This window comes from Polychytrium aggregatum (genome assembly GCF_025602895.1).
Source record: "Polychytrium aggregatum strain JEL109 chromosome Unknown BJ171scaffold_4, whole genome shotgun sequence".
Lineage (NCBI taxonomy): Eukaryota > Fungi > Chytridiomycota > Chytridiomycetes > Polychytriales > Polychytrium > Polychytrium aggregatum.
In genome coordinates this window covers 1,035,933-1,060,493 of record NW_026516206.1, presented here as the reverse complement: position 1 = coordinate 1,060,493, position 24,561 = coordinate 1,035,933, and the positions used below count along the sequence as shown (strand labels likewise).

The window sequence follows — 24,561 nt, the reverse complement described above, 5'->3', positions numbered from 1 at the left end:
GGTGCATCGGTGTATCGCGCACTCATGGATTGGTGCATTGGGGCATCGGTGCTTTGGGCCGGCCAGCTCCGTAGCGACTATACCCGCCCGCTACATCCTCCGGTCATGGTCGGCATCGCTGTCCCGCAGCTGTCCCTCTCGCCACCAGTGCAGAACCCAACCGGCCGACAGTGACAGCCCCGCCGCACGACCCAATCGAGCCGTGGGAAGCCTGCTTGGGCGACGGATGTCGGAGGAGAGGGGAGCAAGAGAAGGTGAGATACCAGCGACCAAAGGAGCCATGCTGGAAACACCCAGCGAGGCCATGTGGATGGCAAGTGGCCCGTGGCTGGTCTTGAGTGGTTGGGCTCGAGCGGCTGGCTTCGGGTGGTCTGTGGGAAGCATCGTGGTGTGGGATGCGGCAGCGATACCAACTGCAATCTGCCACTGTCCCATGAGAAGGGGCAGAAACAACGGCGGGATCATCCACGCAGCGTCCGTCACCTGCATCCCCCCCCCGAATGAAACCTGTCGTCATCGAGAGGCTTGCTGTCGGCCGGCCTGGCATCAGCTGTCCTATGGCCGGTGCGTGTGGCCTCTGCCCACACCCTCCCCCGCTCGCTGGACCTCCTCGGGCTTTGCCAGATATCCTGCCATGTCCTGCCATGTCCTGTCGTGCCTTGCCATGTTGGCCTGCAGCGACCTTGTTTCCTAGTGCCTTTCTTTGGGAGTGGTTCCCACCGGAGCCCCCTCCATCCCAGCACAACCACACCACAAACCAAAGCCGATCGGGCTGGCAGGACGCTGTCCTCGGACACTCGATGGGCACATCCTGGACGAAGAAGCAGACGACTATTCGTCGACCAGCGGCCGGTGTGCCGCCAATGTCGGCTCGTCCAATCAGTGGTCGCTCAGCCCCGGGGCGGCTGGGCCCTGTCTGTACTCTTGACTCGACTTGACTCGACTCGATCTGGCTGCTTTGGCGAGCAGTTCGTGCTCCAGATTGTGTCTGCCGGCGCTCTTCCCGTTGCGCTTGGCCGGTACTTTGTCGGGAAGAGTGGCCACCGAGTCACAGCCATGGGAGAAGGCCCATCGACTCTGTCAGATGTTTGCCGCTGTGGCCATCCAGCGGCAATGTTATTCCGTCGGGCCAAGTGATTGTCCGAAGGGACGACTCACTCGCTCCGTTGCTGCAGCGCCCGCGCCCAATCGATCCGTCCGACTGCAGGATGATGAAGACAGGATGAAGGAAGGGGGAGCACAGACGGCCGAGCCAGAGCGGCGCTGTTCGGCAGGGTGGGTGGGGGAGTCGGAAGAAGGGCCGAGAGGAGCGGTCTTGTTGCGGTGCTTGGCAGAGGTTGCAAGTCCTCGTGCCGGCCTGAGCAAATGGTATGCGACAGCGGCCGATTGTCCTTGCCGGTCCGCTGGGGTGGCTAGCCGAGGACCGACTGTGGTGCACTGGCGGCAACGGCATCAAGGGGAGGGGCGTTCTGTCCGGGGTGGCCGTCGGCAATCGCACCACTCGAGGCAAACGTTGGCGAGAGCGCCCATCTCCGTCAACAACCAGACCGCAACCAGTGAATGGATCAATGTGCCCATGGCGGCTCGGGACATTGTGTCCAAGGATGGATCGCCGTCACCCGCCGTCACTCCCTCAAGGACGCTCGATGGGAGAATAGACGCCGACTTTTGATTGCTGCATCGCACACCAAAGGACCAGCCAAAGCTCCATGAGGCCAGTCAGCGAGAGCACGGGTCTCCCTTAGGCTTTGTGAGAAGGGGCTTGTACACTTTATTCAGAAAAAAACGGGACAACATAGCCGTTTCCATGAACAGTAGTATGTGCTGTGCTCGCGTCTAGCAAAGCCACAAGAAATAAAACAGATCACTTTGACAGCCTCCGAGTGAAGACCGCCGGTCGCTCTCCGATCTCCACAATCGACCTGCACACTATGATCATGTTGCGCGCCGCATTGACATCGCGATTCCACACTGTCCGGCAGCTGGGATTCTTGCAGCTCCTGACAAAGTGGGAATTCGCAACACTGGGCGCATCGAGTCCTTCCAACCGAACTGGCTCCAGGCACTTGGAGCACACTTGCGAGGTGTTGAACTCGTTCGTCGAGACTACCTTGACGCTTCCATGATGGTGATTGGGACGGCGTCGGTGGTGCTCGAACTGCTCAAAGTACCGAGCAAATCGCTGCCTCCGAGGGCTGGATGCATAGCCCTTGCCCTGTCGCCATGACGCATTGCCAAAGGCGATCACCACATCGGTCCGTATCGGGGCGTGCTTCAGGACGGCCTTGCACATCCTGTCGACGGCCACTTGGCGCCTCTTGTGGCCCGTGAAGCGATGGTGACGGGCCTTCTTGCCAAGGTGGAAGTCGAGCTGCACTCGCAGCTCCGGTCGCAGGACATGGGTGAGATGGACCTTGAAAGCCTCCGAGGACGACACCTTGGGCGAGGGGGTGGTCGACATCCAGGTCTCGATGCTGAGTCGATACTTCATGGTGTTGTGCCACTTGGTGTTGGACGTATGGCCACACATTTGCTGGTAATGGCCATTGGAGAATGAGACCACCTCGTCTTGGTGGCCCGGTGCTTGGATGACTGCCGTGAAGATGGAGCCGACTCCAGGATCGATGCCAATCCAAGTGGTGCGACCGGGGTCTGGGTCGCCGATGTGGGCCTGGATGCGCTGCTCGGCAGTCGGAGGAGGCTCGATGGTCTCGGTGTGATCGGTTCGGGGCAGAAACTTGACGAGACCGATGGTGCATCCAATGCCATCGGTGCTGATCTCGTAGTTGAACAGCTTCTTGTTCACGTCCCGCTCTTGGAAGAGGGAACTACGCAGCTTGAAGCAACTGCGCCAGAGACGATCCTGGTTGTTGACACCGTCATCACCTTCTTCCTTGAGCTTGTCCCGGGTGAGTCCAAGGCGTTTCTTTGGACCAAGGAGTTGCCAGAGAGTGACGGTGTCGATCTTGACATACTTGGCCGTGGCAGTGCATAGAGGAACCATCGTGCACACGGCCGGAGGAGTGTCGAGAGCGAGCTGCTTGAGGGCCCACTTGAGTCTGGATGCCAGCTTGTTGATCTTGGACTTGGTGGTGCCGAGCTCCGACTTGGCCGTGGTGAACCTCTTGTCGTCGGAGGGAATGCCTTGGGCAGTGAGCTCGTCCAGCTTGGCCTGGCGCTGCAGCTCGGTGACTCGGAGGGCGGGCATGTCACAGTCGATCCACTTGTGGACATTGTCGACCATCTTGTCCCGGGCGAGGATTCTCACATGGTGTGAGAGGCGATGGAGGGCCCGGAAGCGGTCCTGGTCGTTGCTGTACCGAAACTCGTCCAGGACGTGGCCAAAGTCGGGATAGAGGAACTCGAGATCGGCCTTGGGTGGAGTCTGCCCTGGTTTCTCGAAGAGCTCGAGACAGGCCTCGATGGCTTCGTGCTTATGCTTGTTGGCTGGGAAGACGGCAGCGCAGAAGCGGCGAAGGAGTCGCCAGTAGGCCAGGTCGAGGTGGGTGGTGCAGTTGGTGGCATAGGCATTGACAGCCAGTGTGAGAAGCTGACTGTGAGCACCATCAGGCAGACGAGGGGCCGGAGGCAGGTCTGCGTGCCGAGTGGTCTGGTAGTCGCGAAAGGAAGCGACCAGATGCTCGTTGTATTTCTCATTGTCCCCGGTCGGGGAGAGGGCATCGGCCTGGACGATCTTGAAGCATTGGCGAACGAAAGCAGGGGTGGACTTGGAGATGACGGGGATGGGAAGATCCTGCTCGATGCACCGGAGGATGTGCAGGTTGAGCAGCCTGGATGCCTCGAACTGGATCTGGGTCATGGCCTCGACGGTGGCCTGGATCTTGTCGCGGAGAGCGGGATTGAGACAACAGCCATCCATCGTCTGCTTGAAGCAGCTGAACTGAGGGGCGGATGACCTTCCATCCACGAGTGGGACGACAGAGCTCTTGAGGGGCCGGTATTTGGGACATTTGCTGGTGTTGCAGCGTTCGTGATCGGTGCCATCGCACTGGCGACATCGCTTGCCGGTACTCGAGGAAGTAGATGGACCAGGCTCGGTGGGATCGACATCCATTGGATCTGCAGAAGCAGTGGTGGTGAGCAACGGAGCAACAGACGACCAAGCATGCGTGGGGTCAGAATACGAACCAGAGACAGGCTCCGACTGTGACTTGGCTTTCTTGGGCCTGGGTGGCCGAGGCTGGCCATCACCGGTACCCTTGCGCTTCGGAGGCATGGGGGCAGAGGATGCTGGATGCCTGCCAGTGGTACTGGTCAGAGCAGAGACTTTTTTTTATCGTGCAATAGCGCGATGATCAGATCAAGGCGAGATGAGGGAAGAAAGCAGCAGGACGAAGGTGTGGCATTTATACCCGAGAGCAGGAACCCGTCTTTGCGGGCTGGTTGGGGAAGCGACCTGTTCAAAAATCGCCGAGAGGTTCAAGCCAGGGATTTGAGCGTGAGAACGGCGGCTTGATTGGAGGGACTAAACCCCAAATTGGAGGAACTCAACCCCAAAGAAGTTCTCGATGGGATTGTAGTCGGGTGAAGCAGGTGGGGTGAAGATCACTGACCATCCTCGGCGCTCGATGCAGCACACCAGAGTGGTTGATTGCAAATGCAGCCGAGACAGACTTGTGTTTCATGTGATTGCGCTGGCGAAGCGGAGCACCCTTCGGTGAGTATCCGTAGAGAGGGAAAATGGATCTCCTGATCCCCGTCTCATCGACAAAAACGAGCCGTCGTGGGTCGATGGAGCGGGCCTGGTCCCTGAACTGTGCCACTCGCTCATCCAGTCGCTTGGACTTGTAGAGGTGTGTTGCCCTCTTGTGTGAGAGACCTGCTCGGTGGATGGCAGTGTGGCAGAGTGAGAGTGATACTTTCCTCTGGAGAGTGGTTGTGTGGCGAATGGTCATGGCCAGCGCGCGATAACATTGGGTAACAAAATATTCGATGAGTGGTCAAAAACCCGGGTGTCCCGTTTTTTGGTGGATACGCTGTAAATGTATTTTATGGATGCATGGATACAGGGGGAGGGAGAGACACGGTCAAAGTGCAGAACATATACATTGGAGGGAGATAAGCGGCCAGCCCAGCCCAATTACAGAGTCAAAACGGCTGGGGGATCGGAGAGAGATAGATAGAGAGAGGTTCAATGGAGTCGATACAATGGAGTCAATACATACAAATAAATAATAGGGTACATCAAGAAGGATATCTGGAAGCTTGGCTTGGGTGTGCAGACAGACAGGCAGGCAGCGTTAGAACGAAGGAGCGAAGGAGGCAAGCGCGAAGGAGGGAAGCGCAAAGGAGGGAAGCGCAAAGGAGGGAAGGGGTATGAGGCAAACATCGGCCGCCAAGACGGGCGATACTGTGGTGGTGGAGGGTGGGTATGGTAAAGTCACAGCGGACCAGAGCGCCATGAGAACTCAACCACCCACCCCCATCCGCCTCACTTCCTCCAACACGGGTTCCTAGTCGAGCATCATTTCGGTCAAGTCAGCCATGTACGGCGAACCAACAACGGGATCGGAAAACAAAAGAAAGTCCTCGTTGCTGCCAAAGCCAAGGCCGTGAGCCTTGCTCGAGGGGTCGTCAAGGCCAAAGACCATGTCGTCCTGCAGCTGGCTCAGTGGCGAGGACCCAATCGAGCAGGCTTCGTCTTCGCCGGCAGAGGTCACCGAGCCCAGGGAGGCCACCGAGAGCTTGCGGTGGGAGACGGGGCGTTCGTCGTGGTCGGAGCAGCACTCTGACTCCTCGCCTTCGGAGCAGTCGCTGGAGGTGAGATACGCCAAGGTGCGGTCGACAGTGAAGCTCTGCCTCTTGGTCGTGGATATGTGGGAGCCTCGCATGGCGCCCCGCTTGCGCTCCTTGCGGGAACTGTCGATACGGCTCATGTACTTGAGGCGCGCGCATTGGCTGCATGGGCGGCTGCCGCCATCGTTGTCCAGGTGGCTGCATGCGCCCGCAGTATGGCTGTGTCGGGCTTCGGCGGATTGATGATGGCCGTCACGAGCCGACTTGATGGTCGCCGTGGCCGGAGTGAGGGTCGGAGTGAGGGTCGGAGTGAGGGTCGGAGTGGTCATCGGAGTCGGTGCCTGTGCGGTCGCCATGACAGGGACATTCATCGGGAACGCCCCGCCATACGCCAGCGACGACATATCGCTCGCAGAGTAGCCACCGATCTCGTAGGCTTCCAGATCGCTGCTGAACGGTGCTCCAATGTCCCCGAGCGTCAGGAAGAACGGCCCGCTGCCGCCATACAGCTCCGAGGGGGTTCGCTCGACCGTCAGCGATGTCTCGGGCGAGGTGCCGATCTTGAAGGGGTTTGGAGACCCGAGGCTGGCCGATTCGATCGACATGGCGTCGTCTCGGGCCGGCAAGTGGACATCGGACCGGAGGATGGCTTGGGGGTGGTGGATCGAGAGGGGGTGGATGGACGGGTTGGGGTGGAAGTGCAGCGACGAGGCCGGAAGCGTCTTTTGGGACATCAAACCGGGTGCCTGGAGAGAGCCGAGTGCATGGGGGTGGGCAACAGGCAGGGGATAGGAGTGGGAGTGGGAGTGGGGATGGGGATAGGAGTGGATGTGGGAGTGGGAGTGGGCGAGGTTGGTGTGGGTGTGGGTGTGGGAGTGGGTGTGGATGTGGGACTGGCCTCGGCAGGCCGCGCATGCCGACATGGAGATGGGGCGGGAGCTGGCGAGCGACATTGGGGCATTGAGCTGCAGGGGGTTGATGGTCTGAGGCACGCTGTCGTCGAAGGTGAAGAGCGAGATGTATGTCGGGGTCTCATCCAGGTTGATAGAGCTCTCGGGCGAGCTTGAAGGCACGAGAGGACTGAGAGTCGAAGCCGTGGAGTGTGAAGGCGAAGGCGAAGGCGGCGCTGGCACAGCAACAATATCGTCAATATAAGGATTTATGCCGCCGGGCACGTATCGATCAAGCCTTTCGGTCTGGGAAGAGGAGGATGCTCAAGTGTTAGCACAGACGGAGGCCGGATGGTTTGGTGGCGGCAACGGAGGTGGACCAGCGTCCAACGACGCTGGATGCGGATGCACAGCAAGCTACGAGCAAGCAACGAGCAAACGGAACGAACAACGAGCCAACAACGACCGAGCACTGGGTGGCAACGATGGCCGGAGAGAAACCTACCAGGCGAGATAGAAAGCCGGGGTCGGCTGTAGGGTATGGCGGTTTGGGAGCACTCATGGATGGCAGAGCAGCAGTTTGTAGGCTTGGTGTCGAATGTTGAAGCGGGCGAGGGAGAGCGAGAGGCAAGGACGGTGGAGGGCTTGCGAAGCGGAAATATAAGCCAAGAGGCGAGGCGGAGGCAGGTGCTGGGCCGCTCATGAGGCATTTATAATGGCTGATCAGCGCATGTCATCTGGCAGCAGCCTGGCCCAGAGCCTGACGTCAGAGGCGAGGCACAGGGCCAAAGCGAGCGCGGATGACGGGGGGGGCGGGATTATGGCCATGATCCTGTGCGGCGCGGCGGCTGATTGGTGGGTACAGCGCTGTGGGACACGGCGTGGCCCGATCGGCGACACCGTGACTCGAGCGAACGGATCCTTCTGCGCAAACATCATCACCACCCACCACCACCCGCCGCAGGCGCCGATGGCAAGAGTTGATTGCAAGCGCATTGCAAGTGCATATTACGCGGGTTTGTTTGGGGAGGGGCTGGCTGTGGGCCGTTGGGGCGGCTGGGAGGTGCGGGCTGCCGCCGTGCAAGACCAGCGAGACCAGCGAGACCAGCGAGACCAGCGAGACGAACCGATGTCGAACCCGAGAAGAGGGGGGCCAAGGACAGCCGAGGTCCGCTTGGCCGCTGGCGACAGCACGCCAAGCCTGGATGGCGTTGCTGTGGAGGCCCTCTCGCCCACGCGGGAACCAGGCCCGGTGGGACAGCCAGGCGCAACGGCCAGGCGGATGCGACTGATGATTTTGATTATTGCGACCGTCGCGGCTATCGCGGCCATTGCGATTGCTGCCAGCAGAATGGTGCAAATGCGGTTGTCGCGGTAAGCGAGTGCGCTGCCCTTTGGCCAAAGTGCTGTTCTGTGGCTGTCCTGTGGCTGTCCTGTGGTCGGCTGCTCCACCCAACGCACAACCCGTGACAGAGAGGCCGTGCGACCGCCACGCCGTCCAATGTACGCGATCGGCTGGATCTTGGGGTCTGCAGCCCGTGCAGATGATGCCGGCTGGTCGATGCTGGCGATGCTGGCTTGTGCAGATGATGCTGGCGATGATGCTGGCGATGATGCTGGCCGATGTCGCCTGGATACCCAGCCCGTGTCGGTGCTTGGCTGCGGTCGCTGGATGCCTGCTGCTGCGGTCGCTGCGTGCCCGGTGCAGTCGGCGGGCAGCCGCTGGCAGCCGATCGGCACAGGTCCCCCCGCGCCATCGATTTGCTGGTGGAGACGAGACAGGACCGCCGGTCCAATTTGGGCAGTCGGTCAGTTGCCATCGGCTGATTGGTCCGCTGGCCAGCAGCCGACCAGCACTGTTTGGTCTAGCTCGCTGGTGGTGAAATGAACCCCCCTCGCCGCACGAGTCTGTCCTGTGTGGGTCCCCCCCCCGGCAAATCTGCGCGAGGGCCGACCGCTGCGGGCAAGATCGACAGAGATATGGACCTGGAGCGGGTGGGGGAGCAGAGAGAGGAGCGGAGAGATCGAGGAGCAAGGCCAGCGGGACGGTCCCGCCAGAAACGATGCCGTTTGCCGAGAGAGCGTTGGCATCAGCGCTGCTGTTGGCATTTCTGTTGGCATTTCTGTTGGCATTTCTGTTGGCATTTCTGTTGGCATCACTGGCAGTAGTGTCTTCGCTGGAGGCAAGGCATCGCAGGCAGAGCAGAGAACAGACCATGCCCGACACAATCGCTTGGTATCAACGCCGGTCAAGCCCAGCACAGACACTCTCAGCGCCAGAGACAGGGAGACACCCAGCGCACCTCCAACCCTCCCCACGGCGACGACGAGGCCTTGGGCCGCCGGAGGGCACACAAAGCCGATACCGCAGCGCACCAACCGACCACCCACCCGTCCGGCCGCAGACCGCCGGTGCAACTGCAAACAGCGCTGGGACCGATCCCACACAAACTCCTTCTCTTGCACACAAACTCCTTCACTTTCTCTTGCATCGACCTGTCATGCACCCACACAGTCCCACCCCAATCGCCCTCCCATCGGCACCCAAGGGCCAGCACACCGACTGTGCGCTTGTGCAAGCATCCGGGCCAACCAGGCGAGGACATCCGCGTCGCACCGACCGGACCCTCATCCAGAAACGAACCCCCCCCCCTGTCGTGCATCTGGACCAGACGCGGACATCTTTGCCTCCTGTATTTGCCTCTGCTTTCTGCTTTCTGCTGCTGCTGCTTGCCTGGGCTGTCTGGACGGCGGCCCGGATGGGCGGCCCCGCAACGCTTGCTGGGTGGTGCTGTCTGTCTGCTGCCGTCGCACCGCTCGCCGGCCTCGCCCTCCACATATGGCCGATCTTCTCCCTCCGCTGTCCTGCACCGCACTCTTGCCTCGTCCGCACCGTCGCTCCTGTCTTCTGTCCAGCGGCTGTTTCGGCCTGAAGCCAAAGCAAGCTTATCCGGCCCTCCCACCACATCCAGTGTGTTCCCTTTTACCAGCAACCCGAATCTCGCTGCAGTCTCCCTGTCCGCACTTTGTCTGTCCCCCCCCCCATCCGGCCTTCGTCTCCCACTTCTCTCCATCCCCCCATCTCATCCCATCTCATCCCATCGCTTCTTCCTCTTTCAGCACATCACCTCCTCGTCATCCACCCCACCACCCGATTACATCCCATCGTCCGCCTTTCCCTCCATTCTGTCGTTCATCGTTCCGACATCTCTTTAGTCGCCGCCCTCAGCTTCCGCCGGTCCCCGTATTCCATATCCACAGCCTCCACCACACTCCCACCAAGCAGTCTTCATGTCAGCAATCTCACGAATCAACGTCGACGACCGTATCCACCCCTACCGTTCATCCATGGACGAGGGCGTCCGGGACTGGTTAAAGAAAGGCCAGGTCCAGCAGTTCCAGCTGGGCGTTCATGAACAGCGCAGCCCCCTGCAGCAATCTGGCCTCTTGAGCAGCGTCTCTCTTGGGCTCAGAGCCCAGACCCAGACCCCAACTCCACTCACGCCCTTGACTCCTCCCGAGAGTGACTTTCCAGAACACCACCAACCTGTGGTCCACCACGTCTCCTCGCCCTCCGTTGTCGCTTCGTCCGCTGTCGATATCGAGCCTTTTGCTCCCGACAATACCTCTGCCTCGGCCCCGTACGAAGTCTCCCCCGCTCCCCATGATGCCTGCTCCGTTCCCCCTCGCTCCCTTTCGCCTGTGCCGGGAGAGCCCAGAGCACGACCGCTCCGTGGCCCGCGCATCACCCAAATCCGCGGCGACCTTTTCCGCCTCTCCATGGCCATCAAGTCCTGGAAGAACGGCAGTGGCGCCGGCAACGACTATGTCATCCAAAATGAGCTATCGCGGCTCTCAAGCGCCATTCATGGCCTGCTGCTCCAAGAGGTAAGCTGTGGCGCGGATCGGCATGATCAGTGGGCAAGAGCAGCATGGCGGGTGGATTGACATGGCATGACGTATGAGTCTTTGTGACAAGCCGGGAGCCACAACAAATGTACAAACCACCTTGGCACAGCCTATTGGCCCCCTTCATTCCGTGACCCCATCATTTGCTCACTCACTCCATCTCTCCATCCGTCTCTCCACCACTCACCCCATCTTTCCATCAACTGGGTCCAGGCGTCCGCCGTTCCCGACCCGGTCTCGGCTCACGAGAGCGCTGACTACGACTCGGGTCTCGAAATCATTGAGTCCTATGAGGAGCGCAATAGCGTGGCCAAGCACATCGGCATCCCGCTGGATATTCCCGACAAACTCACTCCCGAGTTCCTTGACGAAATTGAGGGCTTCCTCTCCCGCATGCCGAGCCGCTTCGAAGACCAGCTCTACATTCAGCGATCCGACAGCCGCTCCACACCCCTCGCCGAGGACGATCCCCTCCGTGTCTATGAACCCCCCGCCAAAGGCCATAACGGCCCGTGGCCCCTCATGCAGAAGCTGCGACGGGGCGGGCCCGGTGCGTCCAGAAATCTGCGCCGCTGGATGTCCTTTTCGGTTTCGTCCGTTCGCCCGAATGCCTCGACCGATAACCTCAACCTTCCCAACCTGCTCCGCGGCCGCTCTCGCACCCCCGGTCCCGGAGACATGGGCAGCGATGCCGACGATGAAGACGAAGCCAACGACATTGTCGAAAACATCGCACCGGGCCCGGACACCCACTACAATCGCTTCAAGAAGGCCTTTGCACTCACCCGCCGGCCCTCCATGGAAAACTTCAAGGCTCTGGTCCTGGACCGCAGCCGCGCCGAGGCTGGTCGCGACTATCGTTTCTCTGGCGAAAGCGATGCCACCATCACCCCGTCCGTTCCAAGCAATCCCTTTGTAAAGCTGGTGCGGTCCTCGTCGCTTCGGCCCAGCTCCTCATTCCTGTCTGGCTCCCGGGTCGAAAGCAGCAACGACCGGTACAAGCGAGCCAGCGTCGGCACCGACTTCATCGAGCCCTTTGTGCCTTCACCCACCGATCTGTCCTTTGAGTCTCTCTCGCGCAGTTGTAGAGACATGGACGCTGACAGCATCGCCAGCACCAGCAGCGACATCACTGCGAGCACCAGCAGCACAGCGTCCGCCACAGTGGTGCAGACCTCACCCAGACGCAGCACAGGCGAGCTCGCAGCCGCTCCGCCCAAGTAGTTGCCGTCAGGGATTATTTGCTCGTGCTCTCTTCTTATCCTCATTTCTGCTCCGCATCCATGCATTCCTCACTTTTACTGTTGTTCCTCTTGGGCTCCCTCTCCTCTCCTAGTTTGCCCCTCACATCGGGAACCCCGTTTGTCGTGCCTTTTTCTGTCTTTCTTTTTCCTCTTGCGCATACCCTGACTATCTGTATCCACATTGACCACCGGCCTCTCTCCTCCCTCCACGCGTCTTCTTATCGATTCTTTCATTTATCAGTGATTTCAGATTCACCCTCTTTTCTTCTTCTTATTCTGCTTTCCCACATGTCTGCATGATCTCACAAGCGGATCACAGTTGCCCAGATCCGATATCGGCCTGGCCCATTTGCATGTTTTTCATGTCTCTCACCCCTGACGAAGCTCAATAAAAGTTACATGAGCGCTATGCGACGCCGTTTGATGATGGAGGAGGGGGGAGACTGTCAGGCGAAACCATAGCTCCTCTGGAAGTCGATCAGAGAGATGTATTGGCCTTGTCTTGTCTTCACCACACAAACGGAACGAGTCGCCGGCGTCGGGTGGCCGCCATCTGCTCTGGAAAGTGGCGACGATACCATGACCACTGCATATCCGCAGCGACCGAGAGATCGCACACGACCCACAACCACATGAGCCACAGCGAGACCGAGCGCCCGCCCGTCCAGACCACCAGGCTGGCGTAGATTCCGATCTCGGAGAGATAGTGTGGGCATGATACATGCACGAACCAGCGTGCGCTGGGGAGGGCGTATCTCCGGCTGTGGGTGGAGATTTTGCCTTGATCCGTGCTGCTGCTGCTGCTGCTGCTGCTGTTGCTGCTGCTGTTGCTGCTGCTGTTGCTGCTGCTGGTCAAGAGACTCGCTGAGTGGCCGTCTGGTGAGCTTGTCGAGCGAGCGATCTTTCGGAGGGACCTGAGGTGCGAGTGAGCCCAGAGTTGCTCCAGCGACGCCCAAGCAAACAGTGCCGCAGCGATTCCATGGCGAACCTCAAACCGGATCGCCGAGGCCACAGCAGCGAGCTTGGTGGGTGTCGAGATCGGCCCGCAGCCCAGAACGCCATGGGCCTGCACAAACGATTCCAAGCCGGACTCGACCAGACAGAGGGGTGCAAAGGTGTAGAACAGGATCCCGGCAAGATAGTGGAAGATGTGGATCTTTGCTCCCGACGTTCGGGCGCCGTTGGGGCTGTTGGTGTTGTTGGTGTTGTTGGTGTTGTTGGTGTTGTTGGCGACTTCTTCACAGAGTCGACGGATCATCTGGATCCACAAAAACAGCAACCCGAGGAGATGGACGCTTGCCTCGCTCAGCCTACTGCTAGCCTCGGCCACCGATCGAGGCAGCGGCGATACCGGCTGCGTCGGCTTGATCGGAAAGAGGCATTGAATCGTTCCCAGCACGGGTGTTTGGAAAGAGTGAGGCAGGGTGCACGACGAGTTCGCAGAGCACGGGTCGTATATGGCTAGCTCCCAGAGGATCTCGGTGACCAGAGGAAGTCCCCAGGCGTAAAAGTGCAGGAACTTGGTCTTGTCAACGTAGAAGAAGGCGGGCCACTGCACCTCACGGCAGGCGCTCGACTGCTGGGCAGGGCTGTTGCTGCTGCTGTTGTTGTCGCGATCGGGTTCGAGAGATTTGCCATATCGCAGGGTGGATTGCAGGGACGGCACCAAGACGCAGAGCAGCACGGTGGCTGTGGCCGAGATGAAGAAGGCGTCGACGATGAGACCCAGGGTCTGGAAGCGAAAGATGACCTCGCCCCAGTCGCAGAGCATGGCGGCGAGAACAGCACAGGAGGAGCGGGATGATCGAATTTGCTGGTGGAACGCGAAACGATGGCTGGCGGTCCGGAGAGCCACAACCAAGGACCTTTCCGCGCGGGAACTCGGGCAGGGCTGGAACGAGGTGCGACGGTAGGTGTCAGGACGAGGCGAGTGCGAGTGTCGGTGGTGGACTGAAACCAAGGATGAGCGGTGGATGCATGAAAGTGGTGGTGGTGGTGATGAAAGTGGTGATGAAGGTGATGAAGGTGATGATCAAGGTGGTGACAAATGAGGGACGAAGCTGATATTGTGCCGATGCAGAATGGTGATGCAGAATGGTGATGCAGAGTGGTGAAATAGCACTGACACACAGGCTCGTTCGGACCCAAGCACGCCGTGGTGGAATCACATCATACCCGGCCATGAGCAACCAAGGGTGTTCTGGTGTGGTGGTGTGGTGTCATGGTGGCAGCCGGGAGACAGATCAGACAAGCAACGGATGGGTAGCGCAGTCGGCAGCGCGTGGGTCTCATAATCCCAAGGCCGCGAGTTCGATTCTCGCCTCGTCCAAGTGCTCAGAGCAACTGCAAGTGCAATGGCTCTGTTTGCGATCCGCATTGGTCCAGTGGCTAGGATTTCTCGCTCTCACCGAGACGGCCGGGGTTCGATTCCCCGATGCGGAATTGTCTCCCAAATAGTATAGTGGCTAGTACTCCCGCCTGTCACGCGGGCGACCAGGGTTCGATTCCCTGTTTGGGAGTTGTTTTTTCCTTCTCTCTCTCTCTCGTCCACCTTCCTCCTGCCTCATCCCCCCGTCGTCTGCAGGTCCATCGCCGTCGCCGTCGCCATCTGCCTCTGCTCGTTGCTGCTCGCTCATCGTCGGCTCTGTCCCTCCCTCCACCAGCTTTCTCGTGTTGAAAGACTGTGGGGAACACTCGGATGGGTGTTCAGATTTCTCGCGACCATCAAGGCCGGTGGAATCCCCCCCCCAACACCATGAGTCTTCAGTCGTAAGAGTTCAGTCGTGAGACTGGGAAAGAAATAGGACTATCGGCTTTCCCTTCTTCGCTTCCCTTCTGTTTTCTCTTCCTTTCTTCCACTCTTTTGCTTTCCAACTATCCCTGGGATATCGAACTGCTAGTGCCGACCAGGTGCCGATGGCTCTAATTTCGAGATGTACTCCCCCGTGTTTGTCCACCCCGCACGAGCCTATTCCGTAGACAGCACATGTCCCCCATTTTAGACTTCAGATAAAAGCTCTCAAGACCTAATCGGCCGTAGCAGTAACCACATGGCCCTGTTATTGCCAATGAGTGTCAATGTCTATCCACATCGTCGAACCCATCCCAAGACTCATTCTCGTTCTGACCAGCGTCGACTTCCACGATCCATCGCTGCCTCTCCAAATCAAGCTCCGGAGCCATTTGGCGGCATCGTCCCGCCAGCGTTGCTCTGGCAGCTTTACCCCGGCAGCTTTGCCATGGCAGCGGTGCTCTGGCAGCAGACGCTTTCCCGCAGAGTCACCCGCCACCGGCGGCCGGAAGTTGCCTTCCAGGTCGCACTGCTGATGGTGCCGCCTTTGTGCTGGTCACGATGCGGGTCACGCCTTGGTCCGCTGCAAGGCGATCTTCTCCATGTGTCGCATCGGATCAGTCTCTGGCTCGACAGGGTAAAGCCGATTCCCGCACCATAACCGGCCGAACTCGGCTGAGCCCAGGGGCTCTGGGGAGCCACCCTTAGTCATAGGACGGGGAACCGAGGTCCATTCCGTCCCGCTCTCCTTTCGCCTGCACTGCCAGCAACAATCTCATCAGAATCGCGCTCGCAATCGGCAAAGTCCGTGGCTCTTGTGATCGAGTTGGAATGCGGGTATCGTGCTCATCAAGCGTCTGGCCGGGCTGCCCAGCCAAACCCCGACCTGCCAGGCCTGTCAGTGCAGCCAAACTTTACTTGCACCGTGGCATTTGTCTGGCGAAAGCAGGGAGCCACTCCACGAATGAAGGAGACAGCCCCGAGGAACATGAAGGCGGCGGCGAAAGCCAAAGCAATGATCAAAGCAAAGTGGAATAGCCGCTACCGCCCTGATCTTGACCAGACGCAACCACCGCTTCTCCACCAGCCTCGCGACGAAGACGCAGCAACAGGTGGGGAGACACAAGGAGGCCGATGGAGAGGCACCCACCCAAATGCAGAAATCCAATTCCATGAGCACGCTACCGAAAGAGAAAAGGCACCTCCACCGAGGCGCTGGAGGGGACATCGCGAGCGCGGACGAGCTGTGAGTATACCGACGCATGCGGTCGGGTGACATTGTGCTCCATCCATGGAGCGTGCATGTGCCGAGTGCATGCAGCATGGGACAGCACGAAAAACACTCTCGGCGGACCTCTTGCGTTTGCGGTCCGAGGAAAGCTCCCACGCAGGCGCCGGAGCCACCGTCGCACATCGGTATGCAGGGTCAAGAATTCCGCCCAGATCGATGCGAACATGACGGGGAATACCCCCCAAAGCCCGCCAGGCCCGTGCGCACGCGCCTGGCTCAGCCGCACATCGTTCCGGATAGCCGGAGGGAACGACATTGCCGAGTTCCCACAGCGGCTCTTCGTCGTTCGAGACGAGGTGTATGCCTGGAATATAAAAAAGAGACCTTTCCCCCCAGATCGACAACACCATCCCGACATCTAATCCCGATCGCGAGTCAACTGCGCCCTACTCCTCTGAACGCTGCCATGAAGTTCATCGCTGCTTCTCTTGCCCTGGCCTTCTCGGTCGTCGTTGCTGCCCAATCCTGCACCGATGGGCAATGTATGTAATCCAGCTACCAGACTTGGAGGCTCTATTTTTTCTCTGCTGACCGACGGCCCTCTCTCTCTCTCTCTCTCTCTCTGCCAGACCTCTGCACTGCCTCTGGCTCCCTGCCTGGCTATTCCCTCTGCCTTTATGGCTCGCAGCTCTCTTTGAGTTGCGCTGCTGGAACGGTCTGTGTCCAGGCCGGGAACGGTATAAGCTGCCAGTGAGTACTTGTTGACCAGTTTTGACATCTAAATGACTCGAATTCGGTACTGATCAAAGCTGGTTCAGGTTTCCTTCCGCCTCTACCCCTTCCCTTGTCCGCACCACCGCTTCCACCCCTCCTCGTACCACTACTACCACTACTACTACCGCCGCCGCCTCTGCTCGCACTACCACTTCCCCTGCCCGCACTACCACTTCCCCTGCCCGCACCACCACCACCACGTCCACCTCTCCTCGCACCACCACCACCACCACTACTACTACTACTACTACTACTACCCCTGTCGTCACTCCCTCCGTCGGCAAGCACTTTGATCATATCATGATCATCATGCTCGAGAACCAGGATGTAAGTGCTCGTCTGGCGCAGCATTTCTCTCGGTACTTGCGCACCGCCAACAGGTAGACTTTGCTTTTGCCCCTTCTGCAGTACTCCGCCGCCATTACTGCTCCCTACATGTCCAGCCTCCAGCAGTCCGGCACCCTGCTCAGCAACTATCTGGCTGTCGCCCATCCATCCCAGCCCAAGTGAGTCTTTGTTCAACCATTCTGCTTCTGGATCCTCACATTGTACCATGTAGAGAATGTGCTAACACGAATTGCCTGTGAAGCTACATCGCCTTGGTTTCTGGCAGCACCAACGGCGTCACCAGTGACTCCAACGTCAATTTGAACGTCAAGAACGTCGCCGATCTGCTCGAAGCCAAGGGTCTTACCTGGAAGAACTATGCCGAGGTAGGTGCCACGGATAATAATACTCTCATGACACCGATATCGATCGCTAACCCACCGCTCATTTTGGCACGGAACTTGCTCTTTGCACTTGCTTTGCATGGCACATCGATTTCAGGGCTATCCTGGTATGCACACTTGGAATGCTCACTTGGAATGCTCGCTTGGAATGCTGTGAAGCTGGCCAAGAATGCAGTTCTTGTCTTCTAACTTTGTTGTACTTGGCGTCCAATCGTTCAGGCGGCTGCTTCACTGGCAGCAGTTCCGGCACATATGCCCGCAAGCACGTCCCCTTCCTGTCCTTCACCGATATCTCAGCCACCTCCCGCTGTAGCAACATTGTTATCGCAAGCCAGCTTGCCGCCGACGAAGCTAGCGGCAACCTCCCGAACCTGATGTTCTATTCTCCTGAGTGAGTCACACTTCACCGTGCTCGAGCGGCGCTCGATCCATGCTTGAATCGTGACAACCAAATCTAATCAACCTGCTCGATTGCCAGCCTCAACAACGATGGTCACGATACCGGTGTTGCCTATGCCGACAACTGGCTCCAGTCCTTCCTGCCCTCCCGCCTGACCAACCCTGCCCACGCCAACACCCTCTTCTTCATCACCTTTGACGAGTCCGAGAACTACAACAACAACAACCAAGTCTTTGGCATCCTGGTGGGCAAGGGTGCCCGATCCGGCGTCAACGACAACGCCAGCTACAACCACTACTCGTTCCTGGCCACCGTCGAGGACAACTTCAGCCTTGGCAACCTCGGAAAGAATGATGTTTCCGCCTCTATCTTTGCCCTCATCTAAGTTCTTCCAAATCCGTCTCCATTTTCCAATGAGTGGAGGCTTTTACTCCAAGTATTCCGCCTGCGATGCGTTCTATGAATGTGCAGCATGTTCAGAACGAAACCGGACAGTGGTGCCCTTGAGTGTTCCTCCCCCGACTGCTGACTGTTGATGGTTTGAGGTGCACAGTCCTGAATACATCTGCTTGATCTCCAGTGGCGACGTTTGACTGGCATGTCGATATCGTGTCCCTTACTGCGCTGATGTCATGATACAAGGGTGGTGCATGCAACATCTGGACAGCTCCAGGGTCTCGACGTCAAGATACTCAGCATGGTCGCGATGGATGGTGTATATTCAGGACTAGAAATCGACGCCAACCTTTACTCAAGGGAGGGTGTTACGTTTAGAAATGGGTACACTGTACGCTGTAAGCTCAAATTGCCTCGTATGGCAGATAAATGTCTCCAGATCATCGCTCTATTTGCGCAGACTGGTGTAGCCAACAACAGCATCTTCGCTGCTCGGGCCAGAGGTGCCCATGAGACCAGAGACGCCGTATCGGATCCAGAAGAAGCCCTCGGTTCCTGTTGGAGAGAGAGGGTGATCAAGACACAACTGTGAGTGACAGACTCGCAAATGGAAGCGTGGGCAGGCCAGTCTCATCGTGGAAACCGGTCATGCAGTTCTGACAACGCATCCTTGGTGAGACTGTGAGCCGAGGGTTTTATATGCAAGTACGGCGACTCACCCCAGTTGGTGCCCCAAGAGTTCTTGCAGAGCCAAGCCCGGACGCTGTCGTCCCAGCCGATGCAGCTGATGGCGTGGCCGCCAACCTTCTTGGTACCGGCGGATGGGACGTAGACGCGGTTATGGGCGGTAGAACTGGGATTTTGGAAGTCCTCGTTGACGATGAATCCGGTGGCAACAGCACCGTATGTCATGATGTGCTGGCGGATGGCCGAGAACGAGCTCAGAGTCACCGCGTTGAAACGGGTGCGGGTAGTGCAGGCCTGCGAGACATGCGTCGACTGACACGGCAGATCCGAATCCAAATTGGCGGGATAGGGATAGCAGGCCCGGGGCACGACGCCATACTGCACAACGGCCTCGGCGGCAAGAACTTGATCCCATCCGGTGCTGCATCGGGGGGCATGCCCATGAAGAGGATAGTGGGGGCCGAGGCAGAAGAAGAGATCGGCCTCGGAAACGGTGCCCTGTGGACCGAGTGGGCAGTGGAGGGGTGCACAATCATGTGAGCATGTGGGCACGGGATTCGTACGATGCGACGCATTTGCTGGGCCAGGGTCCATCGAGACTCACATCGGTCTTGGTGAGGACCCTCCAGGTGGTTTCCAGGGTCGAGGCGGTGGCAAAGGCAACGCACGAGCCGCACTGGCCCTGGTCCTTGATCGAGGTCACCCAGCCATAGTCACGAGCATCAAAGCGCTGAGGCTCGGTGGCGGCTCGGCCGTTGCTTGGGGTGCTTCGTAGAGCAGCCTCGGCCAAGGCGGCATGGTGAGAGTCATCGATGTTTTCTTCTTGCTGGGAACAGAGGGAGCAGGCGCGACAGCGGAGTGAGAAGGGGAGAGTTGGAACGATGGTGGGAGACACAGACATATCACGGCCAGAAAGAACATCTCCATTGTGCCGGCTGAGTAGCGCGGACGCTGATCGTGCAGGGGTTGCAGGGCATGGCTCACAGCGATCAAGGGGACTCGAGGTGCTGTGGGATAACCAACTTACAAAGATGACACGCAGGATATGGTCGTTGGGGATGGAGTCGTCCTGGAACAGGGTCAGGGGATCGATGCCGGACTGCTGGATCTTGTCGAGGTAGTCCTGGGCCTTGCGGATCTTTTCTTGGAATTTGGGGTCCTTCTCGAGCTTGAGATACTCTTCGTAGGCTTGCTTGTCGGTCTCCTCGAGGTGCTGCAGCTCCTGGTCGCTCAGCGGGCGGAGGACATAGTGGTGGGTACCGTTGGAGTTGGTCGTGGGTGTAGTTGAGTTGGAGCCATCGACAAACGTAAGAGACCCCGCGGCGGCGACGGGAGAGGCTGGCGATGCCAAAAGCAAACCCAGGTGAGGACAGGATGCAGCCGATACGATGCGGCCAGAGAGACTGGGCTTTAACAGATCCGTTTGCCCAGAGCAAGTTGACTGCGAGATCAGCAATGCAGCACATACCCTTGTTGGGGCCGAGCGAGAAGCCAAGGGCCAAGGGAGCGATCAGCGAGACTGGTCGATGGAGACGAAGGCGGAGGTTGGTCAAAGGGCAAGGCTTGGCTGGGGGAAGGTGGGCCTCGCTGGCTGAGGACGGGCAGCGGCCAAAGGCGGCCCAAGCAGGACTGCTGTATCATGGCCGGGATCACGGTGCATCCTTGGACATACCAACGAGCAGCTTGGAGGTCAGCATGGCGGACAGCGAGACAGAGGACGGAGATGGCGACGAACCCAGGCAGGCAGCAACGAGGGCAGTTATACGAGTCTCGGGTGTCTCGCCACCTGCTGCTGGGCCGGGTCTGGCATGACCGCGCCCCACGAGTTCATACATGCGCCTGCGCCACGCCGTTGCAAGGAACGGTTGGCTTGCCGTACAGCACTGCAGGACTTTCCGAGTGCTGCGCAGCTCTGGGTGACGGCGCTGGGGTGGCCGTGTCCATCATGCGAACAGCATGCGCTCGGTTGACGGGAATCTCCTTGTCCAGGCTGCGGCCTTGCCCCCCCCCCAGCAGCAAGGCGACGCTCCCGTCGCCAAGTTTGGGCTCCTTGGGATGTCGCGGAGATCAATTCTTGGTCGGCGTCGGCCTGGGTCGGTGCTCGACCGAGACTGCCAACATCGTCCGCCTGGTGGCTGAAGCGGAGGAACGCGATCCCTTCGGTTCTGCGGAGCTCCTCCCCTTGGCCGGGTTGTCCGGCCGAGGCTCAAAAGAGGCGATCCAGGCCCTTTTCTCCTCTCTCCCCCCCCCGATCGATTCTCCAAGCTTTGGCTGCTTTCCGGACGCGAACGAATCCAAGACTTCACTCAGACTGGTAAACGTCGTGCCTCTTTTTTGGGATGAGGGTGAACATATGTAGATCGACAGTTCGATGGCTCTGTGAATGAAAATGGTGTGAGACCCAGCTGAAGCGGTGGCGGCTGATACCTTGTTCCTGCTTCTGAAAGCCCCAGGGGAAGATGCTTGCCAATGAGGAACCAACTTGGTCGGAGGGCCATAATATACTTTCCCAAGACAGCGAACCTTGGTCTGGAGGGGTACCAACCAAGACGATCGAACCCTCGAGCGAGGAGAACATCCGTGACCTCCGAGTGTTCATCCGCCACCGACTTTGAGTGTATGACACTCTCAGTGACTCGGACCGCACCGAAGCAGTCGCCATCCTGCTGGACCAGTCCAAGACATTCGTGTGGATCAACCTGATCCTCAACACCGTCGACGCAGCATCCAAGGACGGCCCAGTGACACTCGCCACGATCAAGGACATCAACGACAGCGCCGCCGATGTCGGCCAGTTGTACCACAAGACATTCGCCAAGATCCACTCGCAGTCGAGCCACCCGGCCGAGCTGGTCACGGTGGGGTCGGCGATCGCCACGGCCCAGTCGATCCTGACCCCACAGGTCATCGCCGATGTGTTTGGACTCGAGATCGGCGTCGTTCGCGAGTGTCTCAAGAGCCTCAGCCTGGTCCTCGATCCTGGCGCCAATGGACTGGGTCCCCGAGACAGCCAGTCCACCAACACCGAGGTCAAGTTCAACCACAAGTCGGTGGCGGACTATCTGCTCGGCGATGCATCGACTGGCCATCCGTGGCATGTGTCGGACTCGTTCCACACGGTGTTTGCCAATGGATGTCTCGGCGTGATCCTCTCGCACGAGCCAGTGATCAACATCTGCGAGATCTACGACTTTCACGACAAGATCGCCGACCTCGAGGACAGAGTTAACAAAATCATCACACCGTCGCAGCGATACAGCGTCGCCCACTGGATCACACACTTTGTGTGGTGTGTGGAAGGAGTGGCCGAGTCGAGTCCGGTGTGGCAGTCGCCCGAGATGGTCGATGTGGCAGCGGTGCTCACTCGGTTCGTCAAGACACATGTGTTCTTCTGGCTCGAGTGTGGGTCGCTCACACATGTGGTCAAGCCGATCATCGAGCAACTGGCTGTGCTGCGAGGAGTGATCGCCAAGGCACCCAGCACCATCGTCGACGACACCACGAAGGAACTGGTCAAGGACACGTATCGATTCATCCGCGAGTTTGCCGACCCGATCATTGCGAGTGCGCCACAGGTGTACAACTCGGGGTATGCATTCACACCGAAGGAGACGGCGATCTACAAGACATATGCCGACTAGCTCGAGGACAAGATCCCGTTTCTGGTCACCTGTGGTCCAACACCCACCTGGGATCCATGTATGAAGACACTTGCTGGTCACTCGAGCCAAGTGAACTCTGTGGCAATCTCGCCCGATGGCAAGTGGATTGCCTCTGCCTCAGACGATGAAACTGTCAAGGTGCGTAGTGTTACCACGGGTCAAGTCAGTCGTAGCCTTGAAGGGCACATCAAGCCCGTAACCTCGGTGGCGATCTCACCCGACGGCAAGTGGATCGTCTCTGGCTCGACTGACAAGACCATTAAAGTTCGGGACTCAAGTACTCTCCAGCTTAAGTATACTATCAAAGACATTCTGGGTCTTCAAAAAAGCATTGTGATTTCTCACAGCGGCCGCTTCATTTTCTCGATTTCAAAGTCGCAAAAAATCAAGGTATACGACTCGGCATCTGGCGAACTGAAGAAGACAATCGAAGAAAGATCTTTTCGCATTGCCCTATCTCCCGACGACAGTCTTGTCGCATGTACTCTTTCGGATGGTCTCATTCGAGTGAGGAGTACGGAAACTGGTGAACTTGTGTGCGCCTTTTCTAAGCTCCCAAGTCTCGCTCGCACCATGAAATTCTTGCCCGATGGAAAAACGATTGTTGTCGGGCATGGATCCTGCAAGAATACCGATCGAGTTGTCAGCATTCTTGACATTCCGAGTGGACAGATTAAGCAGATCCTGGACGGACATTCTATGTCCGTGTCATCTGTTTCCGTTTCTGATGATGGAGCAATGATCGAGACGTCGGATTTGGGCAAGAACACAATCACTTGGTCACTCGTCGACGAAAAGTTTGTCAGGACCACAAGCACTTTCATCAGTGCCGCCAACGCCCCTGGAGTCGATCCGGCCCTTCCAAATTGGTCCAAGGTCGATTGCTCGGAGCCCAAGAATTGGATACGACACGGCCGAAACATGATGAAAGTGACTGATTCGCTTTTCGACTGGGGAAGCCGAGTGATCCATACCCACGGGTCACTTTTCATGATCAAGGAACATCCCGTCGTCATAGAGGTGAGTAAGACTACTATAGTCTCTGTAATTCCACGCGGGCCAAGCTAATTTATGTCATTTTGGGCTTTGTAGCCTATCCACTCCAAGGCCAACAGCACATGATGTGGATAGATGGGCGAACCGACCGCAAAATGCCGATTTCCCTCAATGATGCTGCTGAATTGATATGACATGCGAAACAGCCGAGCGTCCAAAGCACACAACTGGGCCACAACCGCCTCAGATTCGATTGGGTGAATTACCCGTCTGGCCGCTCCTGTTGCTGCCAGAACCTTTGTGAAGATCCAAGAGGAATCCCGGCAAGCCGGTGAATATACTCCTCATTGTATTCAAAGAGAGATACTGGCTTCGAGCAGTGAACCAAGGGTCCCTTGATTTATCGAGTGGATCAAATCGATGAAACGGGCACCGCCGAAAATGCGGAGAGGTCTTCCCCAGTCGCCCAACAATGAGTGGATAATGTAGTTGACTGCGCCAGAACATTCATGGTCCCATTTCCGCTGGATCCGCGAGCAAATGGGCAGCGGGCGAAGCCAATGCTGCGTTCAAGTGATGATCATTGCGTCGCGCGATAAATGTTGTTCTGTGTGTGCCTTTGCTACGCCTCCATCTCCATCTCCATCTCCATCTCCATCTCCATCTCCATCTCCATCTCCATCTCCATCTCCATCTCCATCTCCATCTCCATCTCCATCTCCATCTCCATCTCCATCTCCATCTCCATCTCCATCTCCATCTCCATCTCCATCTCCATCTCCATCTCCATCTCCATCTCCATCTCCATCTCCATCTCCATCTCCATCTCCATCTCCATCTCCATCTCCATCTCCATCTCCATCTCCATCTCCATCTCCATCTCCATCTCCATCTCCATCTCCATCTCCATCTCCATCTCCATCTCCATCTCCATCTCCATCCCTCATCGAGAACCATGGCCGCAGCCCCCGACACCCATCCCCTCCCTTCCCCCGACCTGGCTCGCCTTGCCATCGACGATCACAGTCCGGATATCTTCACCATTGTCTGCTGCAACGACAGCTTTCAGCTCGCGTTCGACCACGCCACCATC

General features: G+C 58.3%; 10 protein-coding genes and 3 non-coding genes across 13 annotated transcripts; 8 read left to right on the top strand and 5 right to left on the bottom strand.

Moving 5' to 3' along the window:
• Nucleotides 1–4,981: 4,981 nt before the first annotated feature.
• On the bottom strand, nt 4,982–7,406 carry BJ171DRAFT_489811 (uncharacterized protein). The gene is given in 3 exon segments (XM_053109553.1): nt 4,982–6,069; nt 6,082–6,953; nt 7,153–7,406. 3 exon segments carry the CDS (start codon nt 7,348–7,350, stop codon nt 5,475–5,477), a joined length of 1,665 nt encoding a protein of 554 aa, XP_052970819.1. The 5' UTR covers nt 7,351–7,406; the 3' UTR covers nt 4,982–5,474.
• BJ171DRAFT_631416 (uncharacterized protein) lies at nt 7,363–8,474 on the top strand (the record flags this gene model as incomplete). The annotated part of the gene is made up of 3 exons (XM_053115631.1): nt 7,363–8,021; nt 8,121–8,311; nt 8,356–8,474. 3 exons carry the CDS (start codon nt 7,363–7,365, stop codon nt 8,472–8,474), a joined length of 969 nt encoding a protein of 322 aa, XP_052970818.1.
• Nucleotides 8,475–8,974: 500 nt separating this feature from the next.
• Nucleotides 8,975–9,834, top strand: BJ171DRAFT_212837 (uncharacterized protein). The gene is made up of 2 exons (XM_053106388.1): nt 8,975–9,618; nt 9,768–9,834. Exon 1 carries the CDS (start codon nt 9,149–9,151, stop codon nt 9,578–9,580), a length of 432 nt encoding a protein of 143 aa, XP_052970817.1. The 5' UTR covers nt 8,975–9,148; the 3' UTR covers nt 9,581–9,618; nt 9,768–9,834.
• BJ171DRAFT_212834 (uncharacterized protein) lies at nt 9,831–11,817 on the top strand. Its single transcript, XM_053106387.1, has 2 exons — nt 9,831–10,535; nt 10,770–11,817. Exons 1-2 carry the CDS (start codon nt 9,939–9,941, stop codon nt 11,778–11,780), a joined length of 1,608 nt encoding a protein of 535 aa, XP_052970816.1. The 5' UTR covers nt 9,831–9,938; the 3' UTR covers nt 11,781–11,817.
• A 451-nt stretch (nt 11,818–12,268) lies between these two features.
• BJ171DRAFT_489808 (uncharacterized protein) lies at nt 12,269–13,629 on the bottom strand. Its single transcript, XM_053109552.1, is given in 2 exon segments — nt 12,269–12,601; nt 12,614–13,629. 2 exon segments carry the CDS (start codon nt 13,569–13,571, stop codon nt 12,309–12,311), a joined length of 1,251 nt encoding a protein of 416 aa, XP_052970815.1. The 5' UTR covers nt 13,572–13,629; the 3' UTR covers nt 12,269–12,308.
• Nucleotides 13,630–14,056: 427 nt separating this feature from the next.
• Nucleotides 14,057–14,129, top strand: BJ171DRAFT_t40. The gene has a single exon. It is a non-coding gene; the product is annotated as a tRNA-Met (tRNA).
• A 41-nt stretch (nt 14,130–14,170) lies between these two features.
• BJ171DRAFT_t41 lies at nt 14,171–14,242 on the top strand. Its single transcript has one exon. It is a non-coding gene; the product is annotated as a tRNA-Glu (tRNA).
• Nucleotides 14,243–14,247: 5 nt separating this feature from the next.
• On the top strand, nt 14,248–14,319 carry BJ171DRAFT_t42. The gene has a single exon. It is a non-coding gene; the product is annotated as a tRNA-Asp (tRNA).
• Nucleotides 14,320–16,884: 2,565 nt separating this feature from the next.
• On the top strand, nt 16,885–18,285 carry BJ171DRAFT_438276 (phosphoesterase). The gene is made up of 5 exons (XM_053107996.1): nt 16,885–16,923; nt 17,005–17,102; nt 17,186–17,313; nt 17,547–17,718; nt 17,806–18,285. Exons 1-5 carry the CDS (start codon nt 16,897–16,899, stop codon nt 18,110–18,112), a joined length of 732 nt encoding a protein of 243 aa, XP_052970814.1. The 5' UTR covers nt 16,885–16,896; the 3' UTR covers nt 18,113–18,285.
• A 143-nt stretch (nt 18,286–18,428) lies between these two features.
• BJ171DRAFT_489805 (uncharacterized protein) lies at nt 18,429–20,669 on the bottom strand. Its single transcript, XM_053109551.1, has 6 exons — nt 20,483–20,669; nt 20,279–20,329; nt 19,838–20,148; nt 19,415–19,636; nt 18,843–19,308; nt 18,429–18,678 (listed from the first exon to the last, which is right to left on the bottom strand). The coding sequence occupies exons 1-6, from the start codon at nt 20,643–20,645 to the stop codon at nt 18,572–18,574; spliced, it is 1,320 nt and encodes a 439-aa protein (XP_052970813.1). The 5' UTR covers nt 20,646–20,669; the 3' UTR covers nt 18,429–18,571.
• A 44-nt stretch (nt 20,670–20,713) lies between these two features.
• On the bottom strand, nt 20,714–21,583 carry BJ171DRAFT_489800 (uncharacterized protein). The gene is made up of 2 exons (XM_053109550.1): nt 21,258–21,583; nt 20,714–21,124 (listed from the first exon to the last, which is right to left on the bottom strand). The coding sequence occupies exons 1-2, from the start codon at nt 21,575–21,577 to the stop codon at nt 20,878–20,880; spliced, it is 567 nt and encodes a 188-aa protein (XP_052970812.1). The 5' UTR covers nt 21,578–21,583; the 3' UTR covers nt 20,714–20,877.
• An 882-nt stretch (nt 21,584–22,465) lies between these two features.
• BJ171DRAFT_438273 (WD40-repeat-containing domain protein) lies at nt 22,466–23,826 on the top strand. Its single transcript, XM_053107995.1, has 2 exons — nt 22,466–23,492; nt 23,565–23,826. The coding sequence occupies exons 1-2, from the start codon at nt 22,512–22,514 to the stop codon at nt 23,592–23,594; spliced, it is 1,011 nt and encodes a 336-aa protein (XP_052970811.1). The 5' UTR covers nt 22,466–22,511; the 3' UTR covers nt 23,595–23,826.
• Nucleotides 23,827–24,090: 264 nt separating this feature from the next.
• On the bottom strand, nt 24,091–24,408 carry BJ171DRAFT_471712 (uncharacterized protein; the record flags this gene model as incomplete). The annotated part of the gene is made up of 1 exon (XM_053108617.1): nt 24,091–24,408. The coding sequence occupies one exon, from the start codon at nt 24,406–24,408 to the stop codon at nt 24,091–24,093; it is 318 nt and encodes a 105-aa protein (XP_052970810.1).
• Nucleotides 24,409–24,561: the final 153 nt, after the last annotated feature.

Bases quoted from the DNA above. Each gene is read 5' to 3' on its own strand.
- BJ171DRAFT_489811 (XM_053109553.1), bottom strand. From the start codon at position 7,350: ATGAGCGGCCCAGCACCTGCCTCCGCCTCGCCTCTTGGCTTATATTTC. The intron at 6,954-7,152 runs GTAGGTTTCTCT...TCCTCTTCCCAG, and splicing joins CCGGCTTTCTATCTCGCCTG to ACCGAAAGGCTTGATCGATA.
- BJ171DRAFT_212837 (XM_053106388.1), top strand. From the start codon at position 9,149: ATGCACCCACACAGTCCCACCCCAATCGCCCTCCCATCGGCACCCAAG.
- BJ171DRAFT_212834 (XM_053106387.1), top strand. From the start codon at position 9,939: ATGTCAGCAATCTCACGAATCAACGTCGACGACCGTATCCACCCCTAC. The intron at 10,536-10,769 runs GTAAGCTGTGGC...AACTGGGTCCAG, and splicing joins ATGGCCTGCTGCTCCAAGAG to GCGTCCGCCGTTCCCGACCC.
- BJ171DRAFT_489808 (XM_053109552.1), bottom strand. From the start codon at position 13,571: ATGCTCTGCGACTGGGGCGAGGTCATCTTTCGCTTCCAGACCCTGGGT.
- BJ171DRAFT_438276 (XM_053107996.1), top strand. From the start codon at position 16,897: ATGATCATCATGCTCGAGAACCAGGAT. The intron at 16,924-17,004 runs GTAAGTGCTCGT...CCCCTTCTGCAG, and splicing joins TCATGCTCGAGAACCAGGAT to TACTCCGCCGCCATTACTGC. The intron at 17,103-17,185 runs GTGAGTCTTTGT...TTGCCTGTGAAG, and splicing joins GCCCATCCATCCCAGCCCAA to CTACATCGCCTTGGTTTCTG.
- BJ171DRAFT_489805 (XM_053109551.1), bottom strand. From the start codon at position 20,645: ATGTATGAACTCGTGGGGCGCGGTCATGCCAGACCCGGCCCAGCAGCA. The intron at 20,330-20,482 runs GTATGTCCAAGG...TCCATCGACCAG, and splicing joins GACCTCCAAGCTGCTCGTTG to TCTCGCTGATCGCTCCCTTG. The intron at 19,309-19,414 runs GTGAGTCTCGAT...CTCGGTCCACAG, and splicing joins GGGTCCTCACCAAGACCGAT to GGCACCGTTTCCGAGGCCGA.
- BJ171DRAFT_489800 (XM_053109550.1), bottom strand. From the start codon at position 21,577: ATGTCCTTGATCGTGGCGAGTGTCACTGGGCCGTCCTTGGATGCTGCG. The intron at 21,125-21,257 runs CTTTCAGAAGCA...CACGACGTTTAC, and splicing joins GCAAGCATCTTCCCCTGGGG to CAGTCTGAGTGAAGTCTTGG.
- BJ171DRAFT_438273 (XM_053107995.1), top strand. From the start codon at position 22,512: ATGAAGACACTTGCTGGTCACTCGAGCCAAGTGAACTCTGTGGCAATC. The intron at 23,493-23,564 runs GTGAGTAAGACT...TGGGCTTTGTAG, and splicing joins AACATCCCGTCGTCATAGAG to CCTATCCACTCCAAGGCCAA.